Source organism: Acomys russatus, chromosome 12 (assembly GCF_903995435.1).
Source record: "Acomys russatus chromosome 12, mAcoRus1.1, whole genome shotgun sequence".
NCBI lineage: Eukaryota > Metazoa > Chordata > Mammalia > Rodentia > Muridae > Acomys > Acomys russatus.
Window position 1 is genome coordinate 18649759 of NC_067148.1, and position 26001 is coordinate 18675759.

Sequence of the window (26001 nt, forward strand, 5' to 3'; positions counted from 1 at the left end):
GATGTCATGTTCACCTAAAGCACCACACACGATAGCTTCACTGCCTGAGCACTCTGTCTTTTTTACCTAATTATTGTTCCCCAGTCTGGAATCCTGACCACCAGGGATCTTTACTCTCCATAAGTTCCCATTTTCTACAATCCCACAGAATTTTGTGGCCTGTTTGCTTATTTCCTTTATTGGAAACTAGTATCCTAATGTATGGATTTATTACATTTTGTTTATTTACTCACCTACTGCTGGGCTCATGGCTCATGGTTGTCTACAGTTTTGGATAATTGGGAATAAAGTTTCTATAAACATCCATATGCATGCTTTCATATGAACATGCAAATTCAACGTATATTATTTTAAAGTTTTTTTGTTTAATTGCCAAATGCTCTTGGATTTCTCTCACATCTTTCTGTTACTTCAAGTGTGTGTGTGTGTGTGTGTGTGTGTGTGTGTAGGGGAGGAGTATATGTGCACACTGTATGTGGGTGCATGGACCTGTATTTATGCATGCAGAAGCCAGTGGAGGACAATGGGTGTCTTTACTGTTTTGAGACAGATCTCTCATTGACCGTGAAGCTCACCGTTTCAGTTAGGCTGGCTAGCCAATGAATTCTCAGGACTCACCTACCTTGCCTCTCCTCTAAGTTCAGGCATCAGGGTTAAAAGTAAGTGTGGTCATGCTTTGTGTGGGTACTGGGCATTCAAAGCCAGGTCCTGCGGCTTGCACGGCAAGCACTCTTACCCACTAAGGCATTCCCCTTATGTTACCAATTTCTAGTTTAATACGTGATCTGAGAACATATTTTGAACAGTTTCTAGTAGGTAGAATTTGTTCAGGTGTGTTTTATGTCTCTTGTGAATGCTCCACATGTGCCTGAACAGAACATGCATTCTTGTGTTGTCTGAGCAGGTATTCTGTAGATGTCAGCTAGCCCGCGAGACAGACAGTGTTGCTTGCTTTCAGATCATGCTTGCTCAGAGTGGCTGCCTGCTGGAGCCTTCCTTTACAGAGCGCTGGCATCTCTGTCACAGAGGACTCATCTATTTTTCCCTGAAGTTCTATCAGCACACGTTAAGGATATGTGTGTATGTCAGTATGTCAAATCAATTTCCTTTTTTTTTTTTTTTTTCAATTTCCTTTCTTTTCTTTCTTCTTCTTCTCCTCCTTTTCTTCTTCTTAAATTGGCTCCTTTGTTTTTATGTGAAATATACTTTTTTCTAAATATTCAAGAAGATTCACAGGTGAAGCCATGTGGCCTTGGTTTGGGAAGCTTAAAACTAGTAATATTCTTTCTTGTTATAAGAAGTATTTCTATGAACTTCAATCTATATTCTTTCTGCTTGTTTGGAGTTGTTTGTTCTTATTTAATTCCTTGAACTATATGCTTACACTACTGATTGAGAGCCTTTCCCCTTTTAGAAAAATACATGTATTTATAGCTCTAAGTTCCACAAACCAGGTGTATCTGACACTAAGCTCTGACATTGTCACCTACAAAGTTCATGCTCGAGAACCACACAGTCAAGTTAAAAAAGAAGTCTCATAATGCTTTAAGTAAGCTCACAGGTTTGCAGTGGGCTGCATTCAGAGCTGTCCTTAGCTTCATGCAGCCTCACGTGGCCCACAGACCACAGACTGGATAAACCCACTGGCCTACAGTGACTTTAGCTTTATCCCATATTTCCATTATTTCACTTTCATTCACTTAAAATAATTCAAAATTTTAACCCAGGAGTAATTTAGAAGGGTATTGCTCAGTTTTCAAACATTTTATAGGTTTCCAGGCCTTTTCCTTAGTGTGGATATTTAATTCTATGTTCTAGAAAACATACATGGTGTAGTTTCAGTCGCTTAAGCTTATTGAGATTTGTTTTGTAGCTTATTATTAAGAAGCATCTTAATTTTTTTTCTTTCTTTTTTCTTTTTTGTTTTTCGAGACAGGGTTTCTCTGTGTAGCCTTGGCTATCCTGACTTAGTTTGTGACTAGGCTGACCTCAAACTCACAGAGATCTACCTGCCTCTGCCTCCTGAGTGCTGGGACTACAGGTGTGCGTCACCGTGCCCAGCTTGCATCTTAATTTTTATTATTAATTTTTATCACAATATCACTCGTGTTATAAAGCTCGGCCCTCAAGGCCTCTACTTCATGAGTTTTAGCGTTATGTGACCATTGCTGTGATCCACTCCTAATTTGCATCATCAAAAACCTCTGTGTCACATTAGATGTCTCTGCTATTACCCCTTTCCTCAAGCCCTGGGCAACCACAAGTGTACCCCGGATCTGCTTATTTGGGGACATTCCAAATAAAGGCAATCATATAATATGGCTTTTTTTTTTTGCATCCAGTTTCTGTTAAGTCTATGCTGTGGTATGTAACAATTCTACACCCCCTTTTAAGGCTAAAGAACAGTACCTTGGGGCTGTGCATCAATTTTTTTCCCCTTCTGTTGATAGGCATTTAGGTTGTTCCCTTTTTAAATAATATTATAAATACTGATGCTGTGAACTTTATGCAGAAGTTCTTAGGTTAGAATGCATATCTAAAAAAGCCATCTAATGTATATACTATAAACAAAGGGTCTATCCTCAGAAAGTTGGAGTTTGGCCTCATGTGTACTTGTATGTCCTTGTATGTATGAGCTAACCCAAGGTCTTGAATGTTTACAAATAGTTTTTGGGTTTAATCAGTGGCCAAGAGGGCTGAGTCAGCGCTTGCCATGCTGGCTGGCTCTGTTCTACATGCTTAGTCCCCTGGCTATATGCCTCACCTTCTGTTCTGAACCACAGTGTGAGTGAGCTTTGCAGAGTGGGACTGAGCCGTGACATTCGTGGCCAACCAAGAAGCCAGTGCACACATACACACAGAATCTCTATTATGTCTCTGGGATGAAAGGAAACGTGATACGTATTATTTTGTGATTCTAGAGCAGCCAGAGTAAAAAACTCTGACCCAAGTTAGTGGGAAAATTATCCGCCAACCAGGGGATCTATTGATGTGCAAACATTACTTTGGTTAGGAAATTAATCCCACAGGAACCCCTACATCTCTGTCTTAGGACCCTAAAACTTTCATCTCTGCTGTTGTCTGTGGAGAACGTTTTTTCCCACCAGGGCCTTGAGTTGTAGTTCTAGAACTCAATCTAGGCTTAGCCCTCCTTGGAGGGGGTCGTTTCCCATTTCTTTTTGCTTGTTTGTTTAAGGCAAAGCCTATCATTCCCCATTTCTAATCATTTGGCTCTGAAGAGCTGGGTGGGCACCTTCCTCCCATCTCTCCATTCTAGGCCTGAGTCTGGACACACATCTCACTCCCTCGTAAGCGAGAGGAGGCAGCATTCCTTTGCGGCTTTGCAGGCTCCTCTGCATGAAGATGTGAGTGAGGACTGGAAATAAACGGGAAGCAAAGGGGGAAAACTTGTACAGAAACAAGGGGAATCTGACTTCTAGCGGGTGTGAAAGAGACACAACGCTTAGCTCAAAACTGTCCTGATCCGGCCAGACGAAAGTGTACGTGACACTCAGATGCTGCTCTGAATGGACGCGGTGTTCTGTACCTGCTTGTTGAAATGTCCTCAAAGGGGTAGAGGATCTCGCCGTTGTTACAGATTTCGCAGATGAACCCTTTCTGGCTACAAAGACTGCAGCTGTAGACATGCGCGGTGGCGAATTTAATGACCTTGCCCAAGAACGGAGCCAGCTTTCCCTCTATCACCTGTGGAAAGAGAGACAGGACAGGGAGGCGCAGCATTGAGAAGACAGGGCTTGCAGATGTGGGAAGGGAAAGGGCTCCTTTCCTTTACCCAACAGGAAAACCTCTAATTATAATTTCCCAGCAGCTCAAGGGAGAAAAGGCACAGGACTTTGCTCCAAAAGAACTGGTTTGTCCACTGGAGCTTGGAAACGGAGACGCGAGGCTTCTTTTGTGTTTCTCTGTTCTTGCACTGTGGTGTGGGGCATGGTGAGCCAAACTTGAGGGGACGAGTTCAGAGTTAGTGGGTGGAGAAGAGCAGAGAGGCAGGTGTGTAAGGCATGCAGGGAAATGCAGGCACAGCGGCCTATGTGACCAAGTCATGAGCACAGCTTTCCTCTGATGAACTAGTAAGATTCCTCTCCAATCTCTCCCCCAGGCACACACAGCACATACTGAAAAATGGGTTCTCACGCTGCTGTGATAATTTCAATGTATAAGTTCAACAGGGTGTAACCTGGCAGTTTCAGGGTCATTTTCAGTTTATGATTTTAAATTTCTTTTCTTTTTTTTAATGAGCAAATTTTTAAAACGGGGCTTTCACATTAAGAACACCACAAGACAAAATTTTTGTCTACTTTTGAAAAAACAAATGACCTTGCAAAACTAGCCTGAATTCCAGCATGCTACTGACCCTGGCTGCACACTCTTGACAAGGCATGGGCCGCCACAGACAGCTGATCCCACCATGTGCCATGTATATGCCTTGAGCTTCCTCCCCACTGTCACTGTATTTGCTGCTCTGAATTTGGAAGCCATGGCAGTTAAACCACTCTGCACTGTATTCATGGGCATTAAAGACTGAGGTCAGCACCTCCTACAGCAGTAAGACTAAAGTTTGCCTTTCATTTCTGTACGATGAATACTTGTTTATACGCCTGGGTTTTGATATTAGGAAGATAAGATGAATTAACTTAAAGACTGACAGGGACATCCAACACTAGCTACCTGGTTACCTTCCCTGCACTCTCCAAATAAGTACCTAGCTAAAATGACAATTTTACCTCCAACTAATACCTAAGGGAGACACAGTAATACTTCAAGGAGTGTAATCTGTCTTTTATAGAAAATGAGGCCCTACTAGAGATGGAAATGGAGGAGGATTTTGGGCACTGGGAACAGCACCATGTCATAATCACAGCAGAGGGCAGGTCAGGGGAGGGATGCAGGCTGCCATTTGGTATACTATGTGTCTTTGCTTTGTTACAGTAGTGAATGTATATTATTTTGCACTGCTTTTGGAGATGGCTTTTTTCCTGAGAGGGAGGGCAGAGACGACAACAGTTGCTTTCTGAGCTCCATAGTCTAGAGAAAGGCGTAGGTACACTAGACCTCTTTCAGTTCCGTTCTTTCAGGGACCATTACTCTAATAACCTGAGTCAGGTACGTCCCTAACACCAACATCTGATACACACTTGCTAGGGAATATCCAAGTACAAACTCTTCCCCACATTTCAGAGTGCTGCTCCAAGTACAAACTCTTCCCCACATTTCAGAGTGCTGCTTCTACACTACGAGAGCAATCCTTCTCCTCCTCAAACAATCATGATTGACTCATTTAAACAGAAGCCTGTGGATTTAGGACGGTCTGGAAACCAGGTAAGTGCAGGTGATAAGAAGACCCAGAGGGAGGCACAGGTCTCATCTTTGGAGTATTCTGAAAGCATACATTTCAGGTAATAACAGTGTTAGTGGCAACTCTTGTTATTTCATTGACAGCTAAGTTGGAAATCACACAGTTGACTGTGAGTGATTTATTACTATCAAACATAGATACCCTGTCATTCATCATGTTTTATTGATTCCCTCTTCTATTTTTTAAAATAACAGCTTTATTGAGATATAATCCATATACCATGTAATTCAGCTATTTAAAGTTAAAACTTGATTTACTTATAGAACGTGTACCTCACTACAAATGATTCTAGAACCTCTCCAGCCCTCCCTCCAGCTCCCATATGTAGTAGGTAAGTCTCCACTGCCTTTTTGCCCTATTCTCCCAACTTCTAGGAACCAGTAGTCTACTTTCCGTCCATCTAAGGCTATTTCATGGAAACAGAACCATATACAGTGTGTGTGTGTGTGTGTGTGTGTGTGTGTGTGTGTGTGTCTATGTGCATGAATGTGTGTTTGTGCCTTCTCTCATTCAGCATAGTGTTCTGAGCTTCATGCTGAGTTCCTTTTACCAAGTTTCAGCGTCTCCAAGCTCTTATCACTCTCTCTAGATTAACAGGATAACCTGAGTTTTAATCCCGGAAGCCAGTCTTTCTCCTTTAATCCGCTGTGCACATGCATTAGTCAGTTTCGAAACCACTTTGATCACATAACACCTTTTCTCTCAAGCCTTCAGTGAATTCTTATTTTATCCTTCACAAAACCCTTCCCTGATTTAATAGAATCTTACTAAATTACTATGTCCCTGGATGCAAGAGAACTGTGTATAACTAGACTTTATGTCTCGCTTGCTTGGCAAGGTCTCTAAACCAGGAATCCACATATTAACCCAACACTCATGCTCAGTTGTGTCCTTCCAGGCCATTTCCTTTATGAGGGTGTTGCCTCGTTTCTTACCACAGACTTCATGGCTCTAATCGTTCCTGATCTGAACCAAAAGCCCATTTTGGTTACAACAGTCATAAACTCTTTACTTTCACACTGTGTAATGCAATACAAAACAAAACTCCAGGCTGCTCATTCCTTTACTACTGTTCATCTATCTTGCTTGTCCTGTATTGAACATTTACATACGGAAACACGTGGATGTGAGACACCTGACCACGCTTACTACAAGCTGCGCCTCCACATGGGACGGCTAAGAGAGCAGGCTGCTCTGCAACAAACAGTGAGCCTCCTGCCTCATCTGAAATATTCCCTCCCTGCCCGGCACCCACGTTCCTGTGGACTGAGCGAGGATGCTTTCCCCGGTGCCTCCCTGGCTACCTGCAGTCGGGTGTGGGGGTTGTCTAGATGTCACAACCATTCTCAGTCACTGTGCTGTGTGGGTGAAGCAGGAGCACAGGACAGCACTGGCAGGCAGTTCAGTCACTGGGGAATCTGCTCTACTTCTTTGTACCTGATTGGCTGTCCCTCTCATTTGTCATCTCAGGTTTGTGGCCATGTTCCAAACAGTTGAAGCTGCTTAAAGATTTTTTTTTTTTCCCAGAAAAGTGAGGTAATATTCTCAAGTTAATTTTAGAACTTATAAACATTATATTAGTATGATGGAAAGTAAAAACTTTACCTTAGACATATACATTTCCAGAGACAAGGACCTATTTGTCCTCGAATGCAATGACTAGCACCAGTGGGAAGAGGATCAGCAATCATGCCTCTAGTCTAGAGGTTGTAGCACTATGAAAAGTGGGCTCCATTCGTGCTATTTTTAAAGGTTCTTTTTGAATAAGACATACTTCTGTGTGGATAACTGCTCAGAAAGACATGAGTGCCCTGCCTCCCATAGCCCTCCCTCCACCATCTAAGGGCCTCACATCTTTGAGTCCTACATCTTAGCCATCTTGGCGCGGCTTGAAGTTAGGACCCTATCCCGAAAGCACGAGGAGGATGGTGGCCTTTAAGTGAGACCAAAATGTAGTCTGCTCTCCCAGTTTCCAGTTGAGATTGAAGACCACAACAAAGCTATCAGGACCCCATCCACCCCACGCAGAGAAAGAATGAGCAAGACACAGTCCAACAGTACACAGGCCCCAGCAAAGTCGGATGGGAGAACTGAATTCTGCGGTACACCCCCTGTTGTGTGACAACAGTCCTCTATAAAGTTCAGCATAAAGTATTACAAATCTTTGACCCAGGCTACAGTTGATCCAGAAGATTCTAGAATAACTGGGAGCAAGCCACAGCTGACGGGTACAAAGAGAAGCACCCATGTATTGTTTTTGCTGTGAGACAGGGTTTTGCCTGGTCTTAAACTCACAATTATCCTGCGTCAGCCTCCCTAATACCACAGTTACAGGTGTGAGCAGAAAAATATTTTCTTAATAAAATTGGTCAAAGATAGGTAAAAAGAGAAAACAGGTAAGAGAGCTATGACACATGCTTCCCGACGGCTTACATGTATTCTCACCCTGCAGAGTAGTTTGATTCATTAAAGAGTCTTCAAAGAAGCTGCAACCACATGGCTTTTTATCACCTATTACACTTCATTGTCTCTGGTTTGGGAGGCAGTGGCGTACTGTGAGGCTGACCTGAGCACAAACAGTGGCTGCCTACCTTCCAGCTGGGAGACTGGCAAGTTCTTCAAGGAAAAGCAGCTAATATTTGCATACAGGGCTGACGATTGGATCAGGGTTAGAATACTGGGAGTGGGAAGAACAGTGTCTGAATGGCAGTTGGTCAATAAATGACAGCCGGCGGCTACTGTCTCAATCTAAATAAAAATCTTTAGTAATTTAGACTATTTTTTCTTACAAATACTTTAGGTCTGTAACAGGGTAAGAAAGAAGTGTATTAAGCCCACGTGCTGTTTGGATGTGATCAGGAGGAAAGGCAGTAAAGTGGACACATCCTCCATCTCTGCTTTTTACTGTTCAGGTCCACAAGAGAACGCAAGAGTGAACATCTTACTCTGGCTTGAGGCTAGAGACCCTCGGCACATCTCAGCCACACCTGCTGATAGGCTCTTGCTCCCTTCCGATTCTGCAAGTTAGTCAGTCATAGGTTAGTATAATTGAGTAACAACCCATCAAAAGTCAGAAAGGCATCATCTCCAGCATCAAGTGCTTTTGTAACCAGGGACCAACTGGCTCTGTTACAAGGAAAGTAGATCTGTGGGATGCGGGTTAGCTATCTGTCCATTTATTTCCAGCAAACTGCATGTCTACGTGAGTAATATCATGACAAAGCAATTAGCAAAAAACATATGTAGCTCTTCCACCCGTCTCCTCGCCCTCTGTACTCAATCCATCCACTTTCTCCATGTACCCAACTTCTCCTTGAGAAAAGGCAGATGTCCACATAGCAGTGCAAGTTTATTTCTGTTTTCCATTAGCCTTAATTTCTTGCACTGAGGAAGGTTCCAGACTGACTCCTTTACTTGGGGAGTGCACACAGACAACTGTTTCAGAGTTGTCACACTGACTGGGTGTTTAAGGAGTGGCTAACTCCATCCCTGATTCAAAATTGTAGTGTTTTATTGCACTGTTGGACAAGAACAAAATGTAATATCAAGCTGACAACTAGTTTTCTTTTTTAAAATTCCCTTAAATCATTTCAAGTCTTCTCAGAACTCGATAGACTGTCAAGCCTCACTTTACATGATCCAGTTATCTGAGAAATGTACCAAGTATGCGGACTCTCTGGGTGCAAGAGCTGCTCGTAAAAGCTTCCTGACTGAACGTCCAGCTTGGGGAAACACACATTTCTCCTCTACTATTCCGGTCAAGATGGTCAGCATTGGGATCTGAGGCCTATGGCTTTCTGCAGACTAAAACAACAGCCTTTATTTGATTTACTTTCTTGCAGACCAATCAAAAATTACAATTAAGTTAAAAAATAACCTAGTGCTGCCTTCTCCAGACCACAGTTTAAGAAACAGCTGCTTATTACTCATGTGTGGCACCAGGAAATTGCAGTGTCATGTTCAAGGTCTGCAGCCAATAGCGATCTGCGGGATTAGGAGGAAGGCACACAGCACTCTTTTATGTTGCTTACCTTCACCTTCACGGAACCACCACAGAGTTCATGGTCTACAGGGATGGGGGATGGGACACTGGTAACTTGGGCCAGAGAAAGAATGACAAGGATTTCCGTCTGATTTGTCAGGTCATCTCCATTTCAAAACAAGCACTCCTCAGCCTTTATTCAACATCTAGATTCTGGACAACTGTTGGAAATTGTGTGATAAAGAGGCCTGCTGCACTTGACAAAAATGATCGCTACTGTAGACGCCCAGCCAGAAGATCCAATTCATGTTGAGCAGAGTCACCAGAGACAGGCAGGCTCAATGAAATGGAAGAGAACTTCATGTCCTACAATGCAGCTGCTAATACAACTCAGCTTGCATGCTCTTGGCTAGATGACGTAGGCTTAGTGGCTTAGATCAGCTAAGTAGTGTGAGTGTCTGTAGTTCCAGCACTAGACGCTGAGGCAGGAGGCCAGCCTGAGCTAGAGTGAGACCCTGTCTCAAAACACACACAAAACAGTGTGTATACTGCTCAGGCTCGACAGCCGGAACCCACAATGAGAGTCCGAGCCCTCACAAGCCCTCAAAAGCAGAAAAGCCCACCCCTCAAATATATAGGGGTTCCTACTTCAAAAGGTTGGAAAAACCTCTGTCTTCTGTAACTCAGCTTTGAGCTCCTCCTTGTGCCTCCAAGCTGGGGATGTGTGCCCATGACCAAACTCCTTTTCTCTAATCAGCCCTGCCTCCTTCCTCCTTGGTAGGACTGCTCGACAGCACATTGCCTTATCAATCACTGTGATGAGGGATGCTTATGATGTCATCAAAGAGTTCTTATCTGATCCTCTCCTGACTGTGACAGTTGCTATGAAGACTTTGGAAAATTATGTGATAATATGGTGTGGCTCAGTGGGAGATTTCTGAGTGTTCACAATCACGTCCGTCATGTTACATTTTGCTTTCTGCTGGAGTCTGAAAGAATTTTAATTCCATTTTCTTCCATTGTTGAGGATGGCATGAAAATTTCTTACTAAAAAAATAGCAACAACGGGATAGGCCTATTTCTCATAGTTGTCTGCCCTGTGTCCATGCACCCACAGGTGTGGATGGAGCAGCACCTGCGGAACAAGGAGAACTACGCGGCTTCCGTCTGAGCCCACAGCAGGCTGAGCAGTGGCAGTATTATATATGTGGGAACTAGCTTAAAGACTTAAAACTGAGACAATTCCAGAAAATTCTCAAAGATGACCAGAAGAATTTGCTCTGTTGAGTTACTTATATGTCTGAGATAAGTCTAATTTAATTTGCTACTATTCTTTTTGACTTGGCATTACTGTCCTATTAAATATATTGAGAAAAAGACCCAAGCAGTCATTTATACTCACTTTTAAAATTTAATACATGAAACACTATGACCCTAAGAAGGGAGGTGACCTCCCAGCTGCCTAGCAGCAGTATGGCCTCCTCTTGTAAGCACGCTCTACAACTAGGAAGTGGGCTGTCTTCCTGAAGGTTTGTGGGGTCTGAGGCCAGGCCAGGAGGTCATGTGTGCCTAACAAACCTTCCATGTAAAAGCAGGACATGTAGTCCAGGGGGCCCAGGCCTGCATTTACTTAATTTTCATTAAGACTTATTACATTTTAATTATTAAAATCATCAGCACCATCATTACCATTATATCCAGCCCACTGGCCTGGAACTCACTATATAAACTAGGCTAGCCTTGAACACTAGGGAATTTGCCTGCCTCGACTACGATTAAAGGTGTGTGCCACAATGCCTGCTGGGCCGCACTGAAAGTTTTGATCTGTACTGGATCCGCCTTTGCCTAAGGGAACAACACAACAATTCTCTTAAGTGGTCACATCTTTTGGAAGATGTACAGTACAAAGTTGGTCTAACACATTATAGTCTTATTGACTGAATGCCCAGGAGAGGCAAATATAACTGGAGAGATAGGAGTTTCCATTCCAGAGGGGACTTGAGTAGAGAGGACAATAGGAGGCCTTCTAACAGACCCCACTGCAAGGGAGAAAGAAAAACAAAAGCAACTTTATCTGATCATATAAAGACACACTATAAGAGTCAGGAGGGACATAGAAATGCAAAGAAAAGACAGGAATAGGCAGGAAGAGAGCAAAACTGAGGGAAAGTGTTAAGAAAACACAAAAAATATAAGATAGATAGATAGATAGATAGATAGATAGATAGATAGATAGATCGATCCAGCTGATTCAAAATGGGAGTTAGCAATCTTGGTTTCTGTTCCCAGGGATGCCCCTAGTAAGCTTTAAGACTTTTCCATGCCTCAGTTTCCTCTTGTACAAAGCAGAGTGACTGTGTTAAATCACTCAGAACTAAATGATCAACAAGGATCCCTCTTGGTTTGAAGAGTCTATGATTTTGTGATTAACCGTGGGGGAAACATCAAAAGAGGCTTGCTGAATAGCCCCAGGCACGGTGAAGGGACTATCTGCAGAGACAGAGAAAAGGTGAGTTTAGCCAGGCTAATTAGAAGATACCCTAGGAAATTTCAACAGAAGTGAAATCATGTCCCAGCTTTTTTATTCTCCTGCTTGCTGAGTGCCATTCAAAGAGAGACGCAGGGCCTTTCAGGACCGGTCCCCTCACAGGTGTGCAACCAGACACCAGGCTTCCTCTGCACATCCTTTCATCAGTGCATTTAATTAGCCAATGTTTAGATAGCACTTTGGGGATGAAAAGTACAATGTGAGCACTTAACATTATTATTACTTAGCTGCTTTTCTGGGACCAGCAAGGCCCGAGATTAAATGAGAAATTAAAGTGAGTTCTTGGCTAGAAGGCTGGGATCTAATAAGTCTCTAGGTCACTGAGAAAGAAAAACAAGTCACACACAGAAACTAAACTAGTCCTCTTACTAGGCTCAGGCCATTGTCTGAGGTTGTTGGTGATTTTTAGGTTTTTGCCTCCAGGTGTCAACAGGCAGTAAACACCACTCACCAATCTGAGGATTCCCACACACCCGGTTTTTCCAGTAGTATCTGGCTTGCTGATGATGTCTGTACCTAGGCCTCTGTAAACCCAGGACAGGGATTCAGATATGTGGGAATTCAGTGCACAACCAAGCAGGGATAGATAAATTAATCAATAAATGAGGTTGCAGCAGCTGGTTAGCCATCAACAGCAAAAATAAGGCTGAATTACTAAATTCACGAAAACTGTAATTCCTCATAAACTGAAAATTTAAGTATTAAAAAGCCATAAAGGCAGTGTAAAACTATAAAAATCTATTCAAGAGAATATTTATATAGAATAAGTACTTTTTACTTTAAGAATCTTAATACTAAAATAAAAAAATAATATATCGTTTATATAATAAAATGTCAAAACCCAGGAAAACATTTATTTACGTGAAAAAGTGCCAATTTCCACAATATACAACGTTCCCTTTTAAAATAATAAGAAAAAGACCACGAATTTAATTAAAGTTTAAAAGGTAACTGTAAACAATATAAAAAGATGCTCCATTTTACAATGGAAAAAGTGTGAAGTCATCACAGTGTTCTAGAAAATGTGGAGTGTTCACACCACTGAGTGTCCTTCCAACAATGACAGCAAATGGGCAAAAGTTAAGTCACCTAACTGCTTTGACAGCATGCAGCCAGTTAGGAGAATGAGACAAACTTTTATTTGTACTGATGGTGTCCACAGATGCTCAAGTGCTGACTACAGCTAGACTGCTGAGTGTAAAAGGGAAGCTACAGAAAGACAGCATAGTGTGATTACACTTTTACAAACTGGCATTTGTAGAAAGTATAGAAAGTCTAGAAAGACACAGATTGCCAACAGTTAACAAAAGCTCCCGGAGGATGGGATATAAGAAAAGCTGGATTTTAAAATATAATTCTGAGGTTGAGAGTTCAGTAATATATATGATTTGCATGCATATATATACATATATATATTTGTAATTCTTATTAAAATATAGAAAGCTTGTCTCAGTTTTGGTTCGGTGTAGCCTATATTTGCTCCTAATAGCATTTACTTTCACACAATTTCCTATCAGTGAACCTTGATGCTTGTATCCCAGGAGACCAGGCTGCCTCCTCAGAATGTTCCCCAATGAGAGGTTTTTCAGGTTTGGAAGGTAACACTGCCCGCTCAGTTAGAATGATTTATAAGATAGGCACAGAGTCAACAGCCATATCTAACGCCAGGTAATTTAAGGTTGGCTTTTGTTTACATAATTATCACTTAATTCTGCACATTTAATCTTAGCTCACTCAATACTAGACTGGGAGTTAGTGAGCAAACAGCTAGGATGCACACTGTGTTTTCTAAGAATTCCCTGGCATGTTTTTGGTACTCTCTTCCAGCTATGATGTAGCTCGTGGTGGCTGAGGTTTTCCCCCACAGCCTGGTCAGTGTGGACCTCCGCTGATGGGCTCTCCCTGGCTCCATCCTCTGCTTGTAACCTTTTCAGCTTTGATAGTATGGTTGGCTAGGTAAACTGCAGTAGTTTTGCATGGTGGTTTTATTGGGTTTGCCGTTTGTTTGTTTATAATAATGAACAGCATTACAAAGCAGAGAAACAGTATTGTTAGGAGATTTTAAAATTAATTCCCTTCCTATTCTGAGGTCACAATTTCACACCACTCAGGACACTACACAGAAGAGGTATTTTTCCAGCTCAACTATTTTACACCCCTAGTTTAATGTCAGTCCGAGAAAAACTCAGGATATCAAGCGACCCGCCCTAGCCTTGGCCTCGAGAAAGAAATGGAAACTATGGTTTTACAACAGGAGGACAATGAAAGATAAGATTAGGCTCAAAGAAAAAGGCATTTTGAATACCATGCCCATGTTGAGACATGTTCAGAGGTTCAGTAAAATCTACAGGGAAAAGAGTCCTAGAAAAGGAAGCCAGGACCCAGGCAATTTCCTAGCAGGTTGAGGGTAGACTGTGCGATCTGGTCTAAACCCTAATGTCCTCTAGATTATCCTGGGTACCAACCTTTTGCCCCTTAAGCACCTTGTTACTGATGGAGCAGAAGAACATGGTGAGGATGCCCATTAGCTTGTAGGCTACTGAGAACAGTTCTAACAAAGGGGAAATATCGACCAGGAGAATTTGGGGTGACTGGAGATTTCAGCTCCTGACGCCTCTTAAGTGTGGGTAAGTAAAGCAGAATGCCACTTAGTTTTCCACAGTCTATTTTCCATAGTGAAATGTCAAGCAGTTGTACACTAGTTAAGATAAACTAGGGGAAGAAGTTCAAATTCTTCTCTTTTTAAAATCATAGAGTAAACAAATATATATGTTTCAGTGCTGGGACTGAGCCTGGGGTCTCATGAACACTAGGCAAACACCCTCCGAGTCCAAATGTACACATCTTAAGGGAATTTAAAACTATGCAGGTGAAACTTTCCTACTGGCTCTCTTGGATCCATTCTAGTCACTCTAACCTCCTTGATGGTATAAATGCAGCCTCCACCAGACAGTACAAATACTGATGGAATTAGCAACGCTCACTACCGCCCTCACAGCAGTAGGAAACTATTTACTGTCTGCTAGTCACTGCCTTAAGCTTTTAACTCATTTCCGCTTCAGCTGACGGCTGTGAGACAACTAGAGTACCGATGATGGGCAGCTAGGAAGCGTAGGAAGCTTGAATCTGGGAGCCCAACTCCCTGAATGAAGTCTCTCCAGGCCCTGGAGGATGAGGTTTAAACTCTGTAGTATGCCCTTTACGCTAAGCACAGCTATTTCCCGACACTTGGTTAGAGCCGGTTTTCTGTTCTCACCTAGCCGAAGAAGTTCTGATCTTCATGACTACCACTCATTGCTATTACATGTAATTTCTGGATGCTTTCTATATTTATTTCCAATTCCTACTGCAACTTTGCCAAATCTGTATTATTGTGTTAGTTTTAAAGACAAGTGAATCGAGAGACTATAGATTTTCAGCACACGTCAAGCTGAAGTTTTTTTGTTCAGGCTTACCTGACATTAATGTTTGCTTTTTTTCATTTCTACCACAATTCCCTTAAGACACAGCCCCTCACACCCGTCTCAAGTGTCACCTTGTTTCTACAGTGTATTTGACTTTGGCCCCCAGTCTGTCTCCTCTTGCTCTGGTGCCATCCACAGTTGTTTTAGCTATTCTGGGTTTTTTGTTTTGTGTGGAGAAGAAATGGCTTCTGTCTCACTTCCATTTCAGGCCTTTCTAAGCACATTCAACCTTTGCATCAAAAAAGCTAAAACTGAATGTTTCAGAAACATTCCTAGGGCAGGCCTCAGATCCAAACATTTAAATTACAGCCCCATCCAAACTGATGGCAAGTCTCTGACCAGAGGGGGTTCTGGCTTAAGGCTATGAATACAGAGGGCAGAGGGAGAAGTTGCTGCCAGGAAGCACCACAAGCTGCCTGGGAGGACTTCCAGCGGATGGACTTCATGGGAGATGTGCTAGTCCACTCTCTGGACAGCGGTACAACACAGGGTAAATCCTGTGGGTAGCCAGAAAGGCCAGCATGGGCAACTTCTGAATTGATCTAGAAAAACATTTTAGCACTGAAAGAGTTGGCATTCTTGTTGAGTATGTGGTGTTTAAAAACACACACAAACACTTTAACATGTGGTGTGTGTTCAGCTCCTTCTGTACAGCCAAAGTTGGAAATATTAATGTGCAGCCACTAAGTCTCTCAGCTCCACAGACTGTGTGCCTGACTCTGTAAGTGCTGCCTGGGGTATTTGGGGGCATTTGGTTGTTATCTCTCAATCTCACTTAAGACTATAAAATAAGTTAATTATTTAACTTAATGGTTATATAAAATTTAAACTCTATGTCTGCTTTCAAGTCCCACATAAACAATTTTAATTGCTTAAGATGTTGAAAAAGTCGAGCGTGGTGGCGCACGCCTTTAATCCCAGCACTTGGGAGGCAGAGGCAGGAGGATCTCTGTGAGTTCAAGGCCAGCCTGGTCTACAAAGTGAGTCTAGGACAGTCAAGGCTACACAGAGAAGCCCTGTCTCAAAAAACAAACAAACAAACAAAAAACAAAAACCACACAAACAAAAAAATCAACCTAAAGAAAGTACAATCACTAAAAATAATGTAAAGAGTAAATTAGGTTCATGCAATGATCTCCAAGGTTTTCTTAAAGAATGAAAGGTCAGGCACGAGTACAATCATTTTGAAGACAAAAATGTGAAGATATATATGTGCAGAAATGCTAAATCAAAACATAATGATCGAAATTTCTACTAAGGAACACAAGTGATTGCTCAAATACTCAAAAGAGATTATGGGGAACAAGCATATAAAAAAAAAATCAGCAAAGATGGATTGTTAAAAACAAGGCTGAAGTAATTTACTCATTTGGGAAAAAAAAGGAAGATGTACCCTCACTTAATACCAAAAAATATAATTATTTCCAAATATGTACTAAATTACTAAATGTACAAAACAAATCCTTAGAAACAGGTTCTAGAGATGGCGCTGAGGCCCGCGCATGCTGGACACACACTAGAGCCCTGTGCTCATGCCTAGCCCCATTAATTACCTAAAAGAAAGAAAATCGATACTTCTTGGAGAAAGGGAAGGATTCTGTGGGGTTAAGGCTATAGAAGAAATTATAAAAGGAGAAAAGCAGACAGATCTGAGCATGTAAAAGGTGAAGTGCTTCTTTATCTAGAAGTACCACATTAAAAAAAAATCTATGGGCAAGTGGGTGGCATACACCTTTAATGCCAGTACTTGAGAGGCAGAGGCAGGCAGATCTCTGAGTTCAAGGCTAGCCTGGTATATAGAGCGAGTTCCAGGACAACCAGGGCTATACAGAGAAATCTTGTCTCAAAAAAAAAAAAAAAAAAAAAAAAAAATCAAATCAAACAAAACCAAAAACCTAAGGCCTAAGGTTAAACAACAAAAACAGGAAAAATATCAAAATATCACATATGTAGTCACATTAATGTATAAGGTAACTGAAGAGATATAGCCTGGCCCGAAACAGGCAGAAGCTACCATATAAAAAATACATTAAAAGTAGATGTGGTGATAAACATATAAAATTTGGCTTGGTATGTAACAGAAAGTAGACATGCAAAGTCAAACAATGAGAAGCTATTCCCCCACAAAGTGACCAGATTTATGTTTTTTTAAAAATGGTAATAGTTAAATACTCTAGTGAGATGAAGACATAGTACATATATAATATAATACAATATAATATATATTATATCATATTATATCCAGGCATTTTTAAAAGGTCACATTTCTATAGTAATCTAATTTTATATTATTAGAAAGTAAATGTTCTTGCACAAGTACATATGTCGTAGTATATTCTCTATAATTGGAAAGAATTTGCAATCTTTAACAGCAGCAAAATAGAGAGAGAAAATGAAACCAACTGTAGCAATGGAATCTTATATAAGCATTCCAAATCATCAGTGTTTCTGGAGATTATTTAATTAAGTTTAAAAATCAGAGTAAACACTGGTACACTTTCAAGAATGAGCCACAGTCTCCACACACACACAGAAAAGAAGCAGTTGTGTGCATCTACCTGCAACTGTGATTCTGGGCCAGTCAGACAATAAGACAGTAAGTTCAGGGGCAGCCGACTGCTGCCAGGCAGGCGATCCCCTGTGTCCCCACAACATCGTTATCATGTAAACGGTCCATTTTATAGATGAGAACTCAGAGCAGAGGAATGAGAACTCAAACTCAGGTCTAGAAATGGCTGGGCTGTGGGGTTCCCTGCTCTGCTGTCTAAAAGATTACTTTCTCTCTGGCAACTGATCACAATTTCAAATTCTCTGCCATCACGTGCCTTTTCAGTCGGGCAAAATCCACAGCTTTTCATAAAGTGAATTGGGACAAATGAGGCCCTTTGGGGTTCTGTTCTGTGGTTCACTGCAGTGTGGGTGACAGTGCTCCCACCAAGGACTCCTCTTATTTTCTGTGGCTCTTGGTTCCGGTCACTGACTCCCCTTTCCTTTCTCTTGTTCCTCCCAGTGTAAATCTTGGGGCTGCTTGGCCTCCCAAGAGAGAGGGTTTAGTGGGTGGTATTCCCAGCTGACTGGCTCATCCATGTTTGTCCCTTGCCTCACTCCCTGCTTCCTTCTGGCTTGCTAGCAGGCCCTGGGATTAAGGCTCATTCCAAACTCTGATCTAACAAATAGCCCAGAGCATCCTGGGGTTAACTCTGGGCTTAGCCTTTCACAGTTCTATGATTAAATTGCATTTTTCAGTGGTTGTGTCTTTAAACTCAAACCCCTTTAAAAAGAAACTTAAGGAGAGCAAAACATAGGAAACAGCCAAATGCCAATAACATACTTTAGTCATTTGGGGGGGCGGGGGCGAATGGGCAGCTTTAGAAACCGCAAATTCCCACTTATGCAAGGCTACTTGAGCTTCCCGTTTATTGCTCAGTGACAGAAGCCTGGCTCTCAAACATGGTCAGAAATGCACTCTTGTTTTCTTTTCTTTCTTTTTTATTTCTCTGAAACATTATAGAAGGCCTGGGCTATCATAGTAGGAGTTGGTTAATTATATAGCTCTAATCAAATAACAAACATTATTTTCCTGTGATACAGATTTAAAAACAAAAAAACTAAAAAGCAGATGTAAGTCCATGTCTTGGTACCTGTTACACCAGCTTGGCAAACTTAGTCATAAGGATGCGCACATTCTAATCTTGAGAGGGTCCATGTCTGTGACTTTACCATCAGAGGCTTTGGTGCCCGCTTTGTGCCAGGCAGGAGGTTACGTCTTCTTTTGCCCTAAAAAAGTGACTGGGAGGGAAATGTGGAGCCCAAGTCTTGTTTTGTAATCATGTTTTCCAAAGCCATGGCTGGCACAAGTCACAATGGAAAGAACTCCAGAGAGCTTTCGCCTATGACCTTGAGCTGTTCTGACTATGACTGATCATCGCAGCATCAGAAGCTAAAGGTGTTTTTTTTTTCATCTCAGGATGCAGCCACGAGAGCCGGATTGGGGGCGGTCTACCTAGATCAACACTGAACTGCAAAACTATCACCAGAGAGAGAATCTGGTGATAACGGGCTGGTGAGCTCAGGCTTCCACACCCACCTCCTGCATTAGAGGTGGGTAAGAATCAGTCCTGTCTGAGAATTAGTATGTAGTAGTAAAACGTTCTAGACATGTCTTTACATAGTAAGTACTGCGAGGTTAGGTGGTAGGCATGTGTAAGATATATGTTGAACAAACTATAAGCCAAGGAAACAGCCCTAGGATGAGGCCACTGATCCCCACCTGAAGTAGTAGGTGTCCTGGAGGCACTCACTCATGGCTCCTGAGGCACAGAATAGCTATTTTTGATAGCAATACTATAAACGTAGGGAACAGATACAAAAGAGTGTCACAGACAGAGGCTTTTTAATAACTTCCCCGAAGAAAGTGCTTGAATGCGCTTTAGAAATAAAACTTGGCATAAACCCAAATCATCTTCCTGAAATACTGAAGACTGCTAGGCAACTGGTAAGGGCTATTCCATAAGGGCAGAGCGGCAGAGGAAAGGCTCTTGCATTTTGTGTTTTCTAGATCAGCTTACTTAAAAATAATTTCCAAGCTTTTATTTTGCCACATAAAAGACGCTAAAAACAAAATAAAATCTACCATCATCATTTTACAAAAGGAGATTTTACACCCCCCCCATCCCCCTAAAGAAAAAGAATGCAGGAATGGAATGATTTCAAGAAAAAATAAGTATTTAAAATTAATCTCTTTATGGGTTGACATTATTAAGATCTGGTGAAAACCCCAAACCCACAGAGGGACACTGGGAGTCTTTGTATGCACATGTGTGTACAGGTATACATAAATATGTTTGCACTTGTGTGTAATCAGAGGACAATCTTGGGTGTCATTCCTCAGGAGCCACCCACCTTTCTTTTTGAGACAAGATTTCACCCTAGGGCTGACTGACTTAGCTAAATGGCTGCCCAGGACACCCCAGGGGCCTTCCGCTTCTGCACCTGCCACCACGCCTCAGTTCTTCACATGGGTTCGGGGACTGAACCTAGGCCCTCATGCTTTATCAGCTGAGCTATCTGTCCAGCCTGGGGGACCATCTTTGACAGAAGCACATGGGGATTTCTACAAGGAGAAAGGAGGAGAGTAACTTACAGGTTAAAAGCCACTGGAAGCTAAAGGCATTAGATTAGAGTGGGTTTCACAATGCCAGATAATGGCAGTGTTTCTCAAACTTCACTCATGAACACAGTCACAGTGTCACAGCTGCATTCCACATATGCTATTTATCCAATGCCTTTTTAAATTAAGCCATTTGGGTACTTAAATACATTGATTTAAAATAAAAGTCTTCCATGAATATAATAAGTCAAAAGCCATGAAATCAAGCTTGAGCCCTTTTTTATTTATTGGCAGCACTGCTGACATCAACTCTGATGAAAAGGAGACCAAAAAATATCAAAGGGTCAAATCCTACCAGAGCTAGAGTTAAACACTGATTTAACCTGAAGAATGGAGATAAATGAGTGAACACTTTCTTTCCATAAACTGTTTCAATCCATATCTAAAGTCATCGTCTGTAACAACTCACATTTTCTTGGTCAACACTCCACAGAACCAGAGGCTCTGGCTTGCTTAGTAACTAAGAGAGCTGTTGAGGCAGTCTTGCTAACCTAACGTCCGACCTCTGTGTCTACTAACTGGTGATCTAGAGCAAGCTTCCTTGCTGAGGTGGAGCAAGAACAACAGGAGCCAGCGCAAGTCCAATGGACACATGTGACACTCTTACAAAAGTCGCTGGCATAAACTAAGGTCTAAAAAACGTCAGCTATTATTCTTAGTATCCCACATTTTGGAAACACTGTGTCAAGGTCTGGTCACGGTCTGTTTGTCTCTGTCAGGCATACAGTTGTGGAGAACATTTCTAGAAAGAGCATATAGCTCTAGAATGACAACAACCATTTTGTTTAAATTAAAACCTAACAACACCTTACACACATGTTTAAAGTAACTTACTGCCCATTTTGCTTTTAAGTTCCTGCCATGTCTCGATTATCTAACAAGTCTTAAATATATAGTTTTTGTCTTTAAATAAGGTATAACACATGGTGCATTTCACACACACACACACACACACACACACACACACACACACAAATATCATACCACAGATCAGGATCTTAATTTTAAGTTGCTAAGTAGGTAAGCAAGGCTGTCTGAGTATATTAACTTTTTAATTGTGTAATCAATATCTTGTCTATTTAGTGTAAACAGCAGAATCAGCATAGGATTTAATCCTCAGAGTGACTACATGTGTTAAATTTGAATTCATATTATGAAGTACAGGAAGGGTCAGCCATCAATAAATCATTGAATAAAATGCCAACATCAAAAGGCACTAGTTCTAGGGGGCTCCTAAGATGGATTAGTTGGTCCTGAACAAGAAAGACATATATTAACATATCCTAAGCTGTTGCCTTTCATGTATCTCATCCCTTTTGTCCCTGGAACTATTTTTAGTACAGCGAGAACAAAAGAGTTGCCAAGGCAGACCAGTAGAAAGAGAGGGTATTAATTCAGTAGGACCTGGTCAAGGTTAGGGCAGGAGACAGCAGGCAAAGACATATTTGGCTCATTAAACTTCAAGACAAGGTTGTAGTGGAAATTTTGAGCACTTTCCAGGCCATTTTGGAAGGGCTACCTTGATGGCAGTCACATTGAGAAGGTCCTGGGTCATGAGCCCGTCTTCCTCAGCCAGTTTCTCCATCTCTCTAGCATACGCGTCTTGGAGGTACCCTCGCCTTTCTCTGCTAACTCTTCTTCCAGCTTCTCCCCTTGAGCAGTTCCCTTCAGTTCTCCATTCATGACCCACCGCTCTGAAGTCTGCTTCTGCAGTCCAGATTGCTATGTTTCTTCTGGGCGAAGGTGATGTGACTATCCTTGCTTGCTCTTTCTGCAGGCCCCTCCTCGCCTTCTCTATTGAAATGTATACCCAACATCAACTCCTCGTCATTACACACATCGCCCGTCCTTTCCTGCTTTTCTTCTTCCTCTCAGCCTGTCATGGGTACTTTTTAAATGGGTACTTTGCTCTAATCCCATTATAACTGTGAACAGCAAAATGTTCAAGATCCCCTGTGTAGGCCACATTTTCTCATTTCCTTTGTGCCTTTTTTCCCTGAGGGCCTATTTCTTTGAGGGGCTTAGCCTGAACATTTAAGGATTCCAAAAGGGAAGAAGTTCCAATGTAACACAGTTCACTTTACCCCTGGCCTGTCACTGGGTTGCACCTACATTGGGCACCTAAGCAAAAGGAGTGCCCTGGATAGGAGTTCTTTTTTTTTTTAATTAATTAATTAATTAATTAATTAATTATGTATACAGTGCTCTGTCTGCAGGAACACCTCCAGGCCAGAAGAGGGCATCATATCACATTATAGATGGTTGTGAGCCACCATGTGGTTACTGGGAATTGAACTCAGGTCCTCTGGAAGAGCAGTCACTGCTCTTAACCTCTGTGTCTTCTCTCCAGGCCTGGATAGGAGTTCTTGATGCTTAACCATTAGCAGTGTGGCTGTCTGAATGAGAAACACCTCTATAGGCTTTAGTACTTGGACACCTAGTCTCCCATTGGTGGTGCTGTTTGGAACCTTAAGGAGGTGGAGTCTTGTTGGAGGAAGTAAGTAGCTGGGGGAGGGCTGAGAGTTTACAGCCTGGCTTCACTTCAGTTCACAGTCTCTGCTTCCCATGTGTGAATAAAGATGTGATCTCTCAGTTCTCTGTGCCTACTTGCCATGCTTCACCATTATGAACCCTCTACGGAACCGTAAGCCAAAACACACTCCTCTCTTCTGTAAGCCACTTTTGGTCATGGTGCTTTATCACAGCAGCAAAAAGAGCAACTGCTATTCAGTGGATCTATCCTCTTCAGATATGTCCAATTATTTTACAGTGATCTGAATTGGTTACTTATGAAAGTAAATTGTATTGCAAAAATATTGAATGAAAAATCAACACATCAATGAACAAGAGGCCTCAATACAGTGTGTAAGGTACTGTACCGGGAGCTAAGGATGTGAGCAAAAGGAGCCAGGGCTTCCTATTTACTGCAGTTGACATAAGCCAAGAGAAAATCTTCCTATTGAGAAGGAAAGGCCCAATTCATTGGTCAACAGGCTCTCCTGTTACCAAAAACTATTCAACTTTGAGTTTGGATATATATTTAAGAGTGGACAGCAGGAGGTTTCACACACACACACACACACACACACACACACACACGAACCCAACCCAAAGGATAATGGGAATCATCTGTTCTGCTCTCATGTACAAACCTATAATTTATGGAAAGATGGGGGAAAGTCCATTTGGAAGTATAGCCAAGTTCTGTGGTGAAAACTTCAACTGTACTCAAAGCTCAGACTGGAAGAGGTGGGGGTGGAAGCCACAGGAAAAATAACACGTCTGGGGCAGTCAGTTCTCCCTTCCCTCAGGTTCCAAAGGCATTTGGGGCCAAGCTGCCTTCTCGTCTTCCCACCACCCCCACTCTTACCCAGGCCATTATTTTTTCTTCTTTGTAGGGCGACTCACACCAGTGACTTAGCCAGCAGCAACCTTGTCTCAAACAAACAGGAACTGCAGGGTGGTAGAGTGCTCACAATTCTTACTGTGATTTCAAAAGAATACATTATAGGACATCCTAGAAATATGTAGATACAATCAAGTCAGAATGTATATGACGTAAATGTAATGGAGTTAATTTTGGAAAGGATATCATTTATTTAAATACATGATAATGTAAACTATGCATTTGCATATATATATTTGTATACATCAACATAGAATAACTTACTACTAAGAACACACTGAGTTCTGACAACAGAAAAAGCCCTCATTTAAGGGCACAATGACCTGAGCAATGTCACCTCACTAAACAACTCTTTTCTTTTTCTGGTGCTATGGATCAACCCAGGAGCAAGTATGCTAGGCGGGCATAGAGAGGCACTTGATCACATATGTCCACTGGCCCCAAGGTCTTGATTTATAATCCAAACTGCTTTAGAACTTTTTTTTTTTTTTTTTTTTTTTTTGGTCTCCTAGGCTATCTCCAAACCCCTGATCTTGCCTTACCTTCTTGGGTGCAGGTATGTGTTATCATGTCCAGCTCACACAGTTGGAGTTTTAATTCTGGTTTGCATTTTTGCATTTTTTTATTGGGCCATCAGCACTCTGCTTCACATTAGTGCTTCTAAGGGAATATCAACTGCCGCTTTCACTAAATTTCCTGAATGCTATTATTATCAGTGGCTTCTGTTGCGCTACCTGAAAAGCATTTTTATGATATTTAATTATTTACTAACATATATCAATACAAATTTAATACTTATTCTTTTAGTTTCCTTATGAGTTGTGTGGAGTAAATTAATATCTATGTCAGAGATAGAAATATGAAAGTGTAACCTACAAAAGAGTAGAGTCATGCTAGAAAAGGAGTCTATAGTATATATAAAACCATGCACCTACAAATCTCCAGTGTATTTTTCAGATAGTTTCTAGTGTCCATTAATGTTCTATTATTGTTCACAGATAGTTTAACTAGTGGCCAGAACAAGAAACACAAGCAGAAAAAGAAACTGTGGTCAGATGGGCCATGATAAAGGCTCATTACAGGGCTACAGGCCACTGGTCTGTTTTCCCCTCAGAGGGCACTTTCACGAATAGTACTAAGGGCATTCTCTGTACTGCTAGATGCTCCACTCAGCACTGCATACAAGTGCACCTCACTTAAACCCACGAGGTAGTGAGGTAGGGCGAAGGGAAGGACACTGAGCTGCCACAAGTTTAACTAACTTCTTAGGCTTACAAGGAAGCTGACATTGAACTCAGACTGCCTGGCTTCAGATGCTGTAGCTTCAGCAACCTTGCTAAAGGGTCTCATCGGAGGTCATGGTGAAGCAAACCCACACACCAGAGTTGTTTAAAGATCCTCTTGAAAGCCGGCTATTTACTTGAACTCGGGACCAAGTAGTACTAAAGAGAAAACCGAGATTAATGACAGTGTTCCGCTCACAAATACACAATAGCATAGCTGAAGGAACAGACGGCCTCTTCCGCGTCCATTCCCATCTCTGCCTTCTTCCTGGGGATGACTCATTCTACTTATATTTTCGGGCATTTCCTCTTGCCCAAGCACTATTCACAGTAGCATAACCAGGACTGGCAAGAAAAGAGACTTGAACTCTAGGTTGACCCTTTCTCTAAGAGATTGCTTTAAAAGAACTAGGTAGGCAATGTAGGTGACATTTTCTTCTGGAAAGACCTAACAGAAACTTCGACAAGAGCCACCAAGTTAAGGCTGGTGTGGTAGTATATGCCTTTAGGCATGACTTGAGAGGCAGGGCCAGGTGGACACAGTGAGCCCTTGCCTCTGCCCCCCCACCCCCACAAACCCCACCAAGTTGTACTCGGCTATGCCTCTGCCCTGTGACCACCGAGCCTGCTTGCTGGGAGGGGCTGGCGTGCCTTCCTATAAGCACCGCTTCTCATGTCTCAGTAGACTCTCGGCACTTGCTCACCTAGAACGTGTATCTTATTTGACATATGGTGAACCCCCTTCGTCATACTTACGGGCACTTAGTGAAT

At 42.0% G+C, this 26001-nt stretch overlaps 1 protein-coding gene across 1 annotated transcript in view; it reads right to left on the minus strand.

Annotated features, from left to right (window-relative positions):
- Positions 1–26001, minus strand: part of Plekhm3 (pleckstrin homology domain containing M3) — a 135099-nt gene that overhangs the window by 17590 nt on the left and 91508 nt on the right. The window contains exon 6 of the mRNA XM_051153950.1: positions 3548–3705. Coding sequence (XP_051009907.1) covers positions 3548–3705 — 158 coding nt within the window. The remainder of the gene's footprint in view (positions 1–3547; positions 3706–26001) is intronic.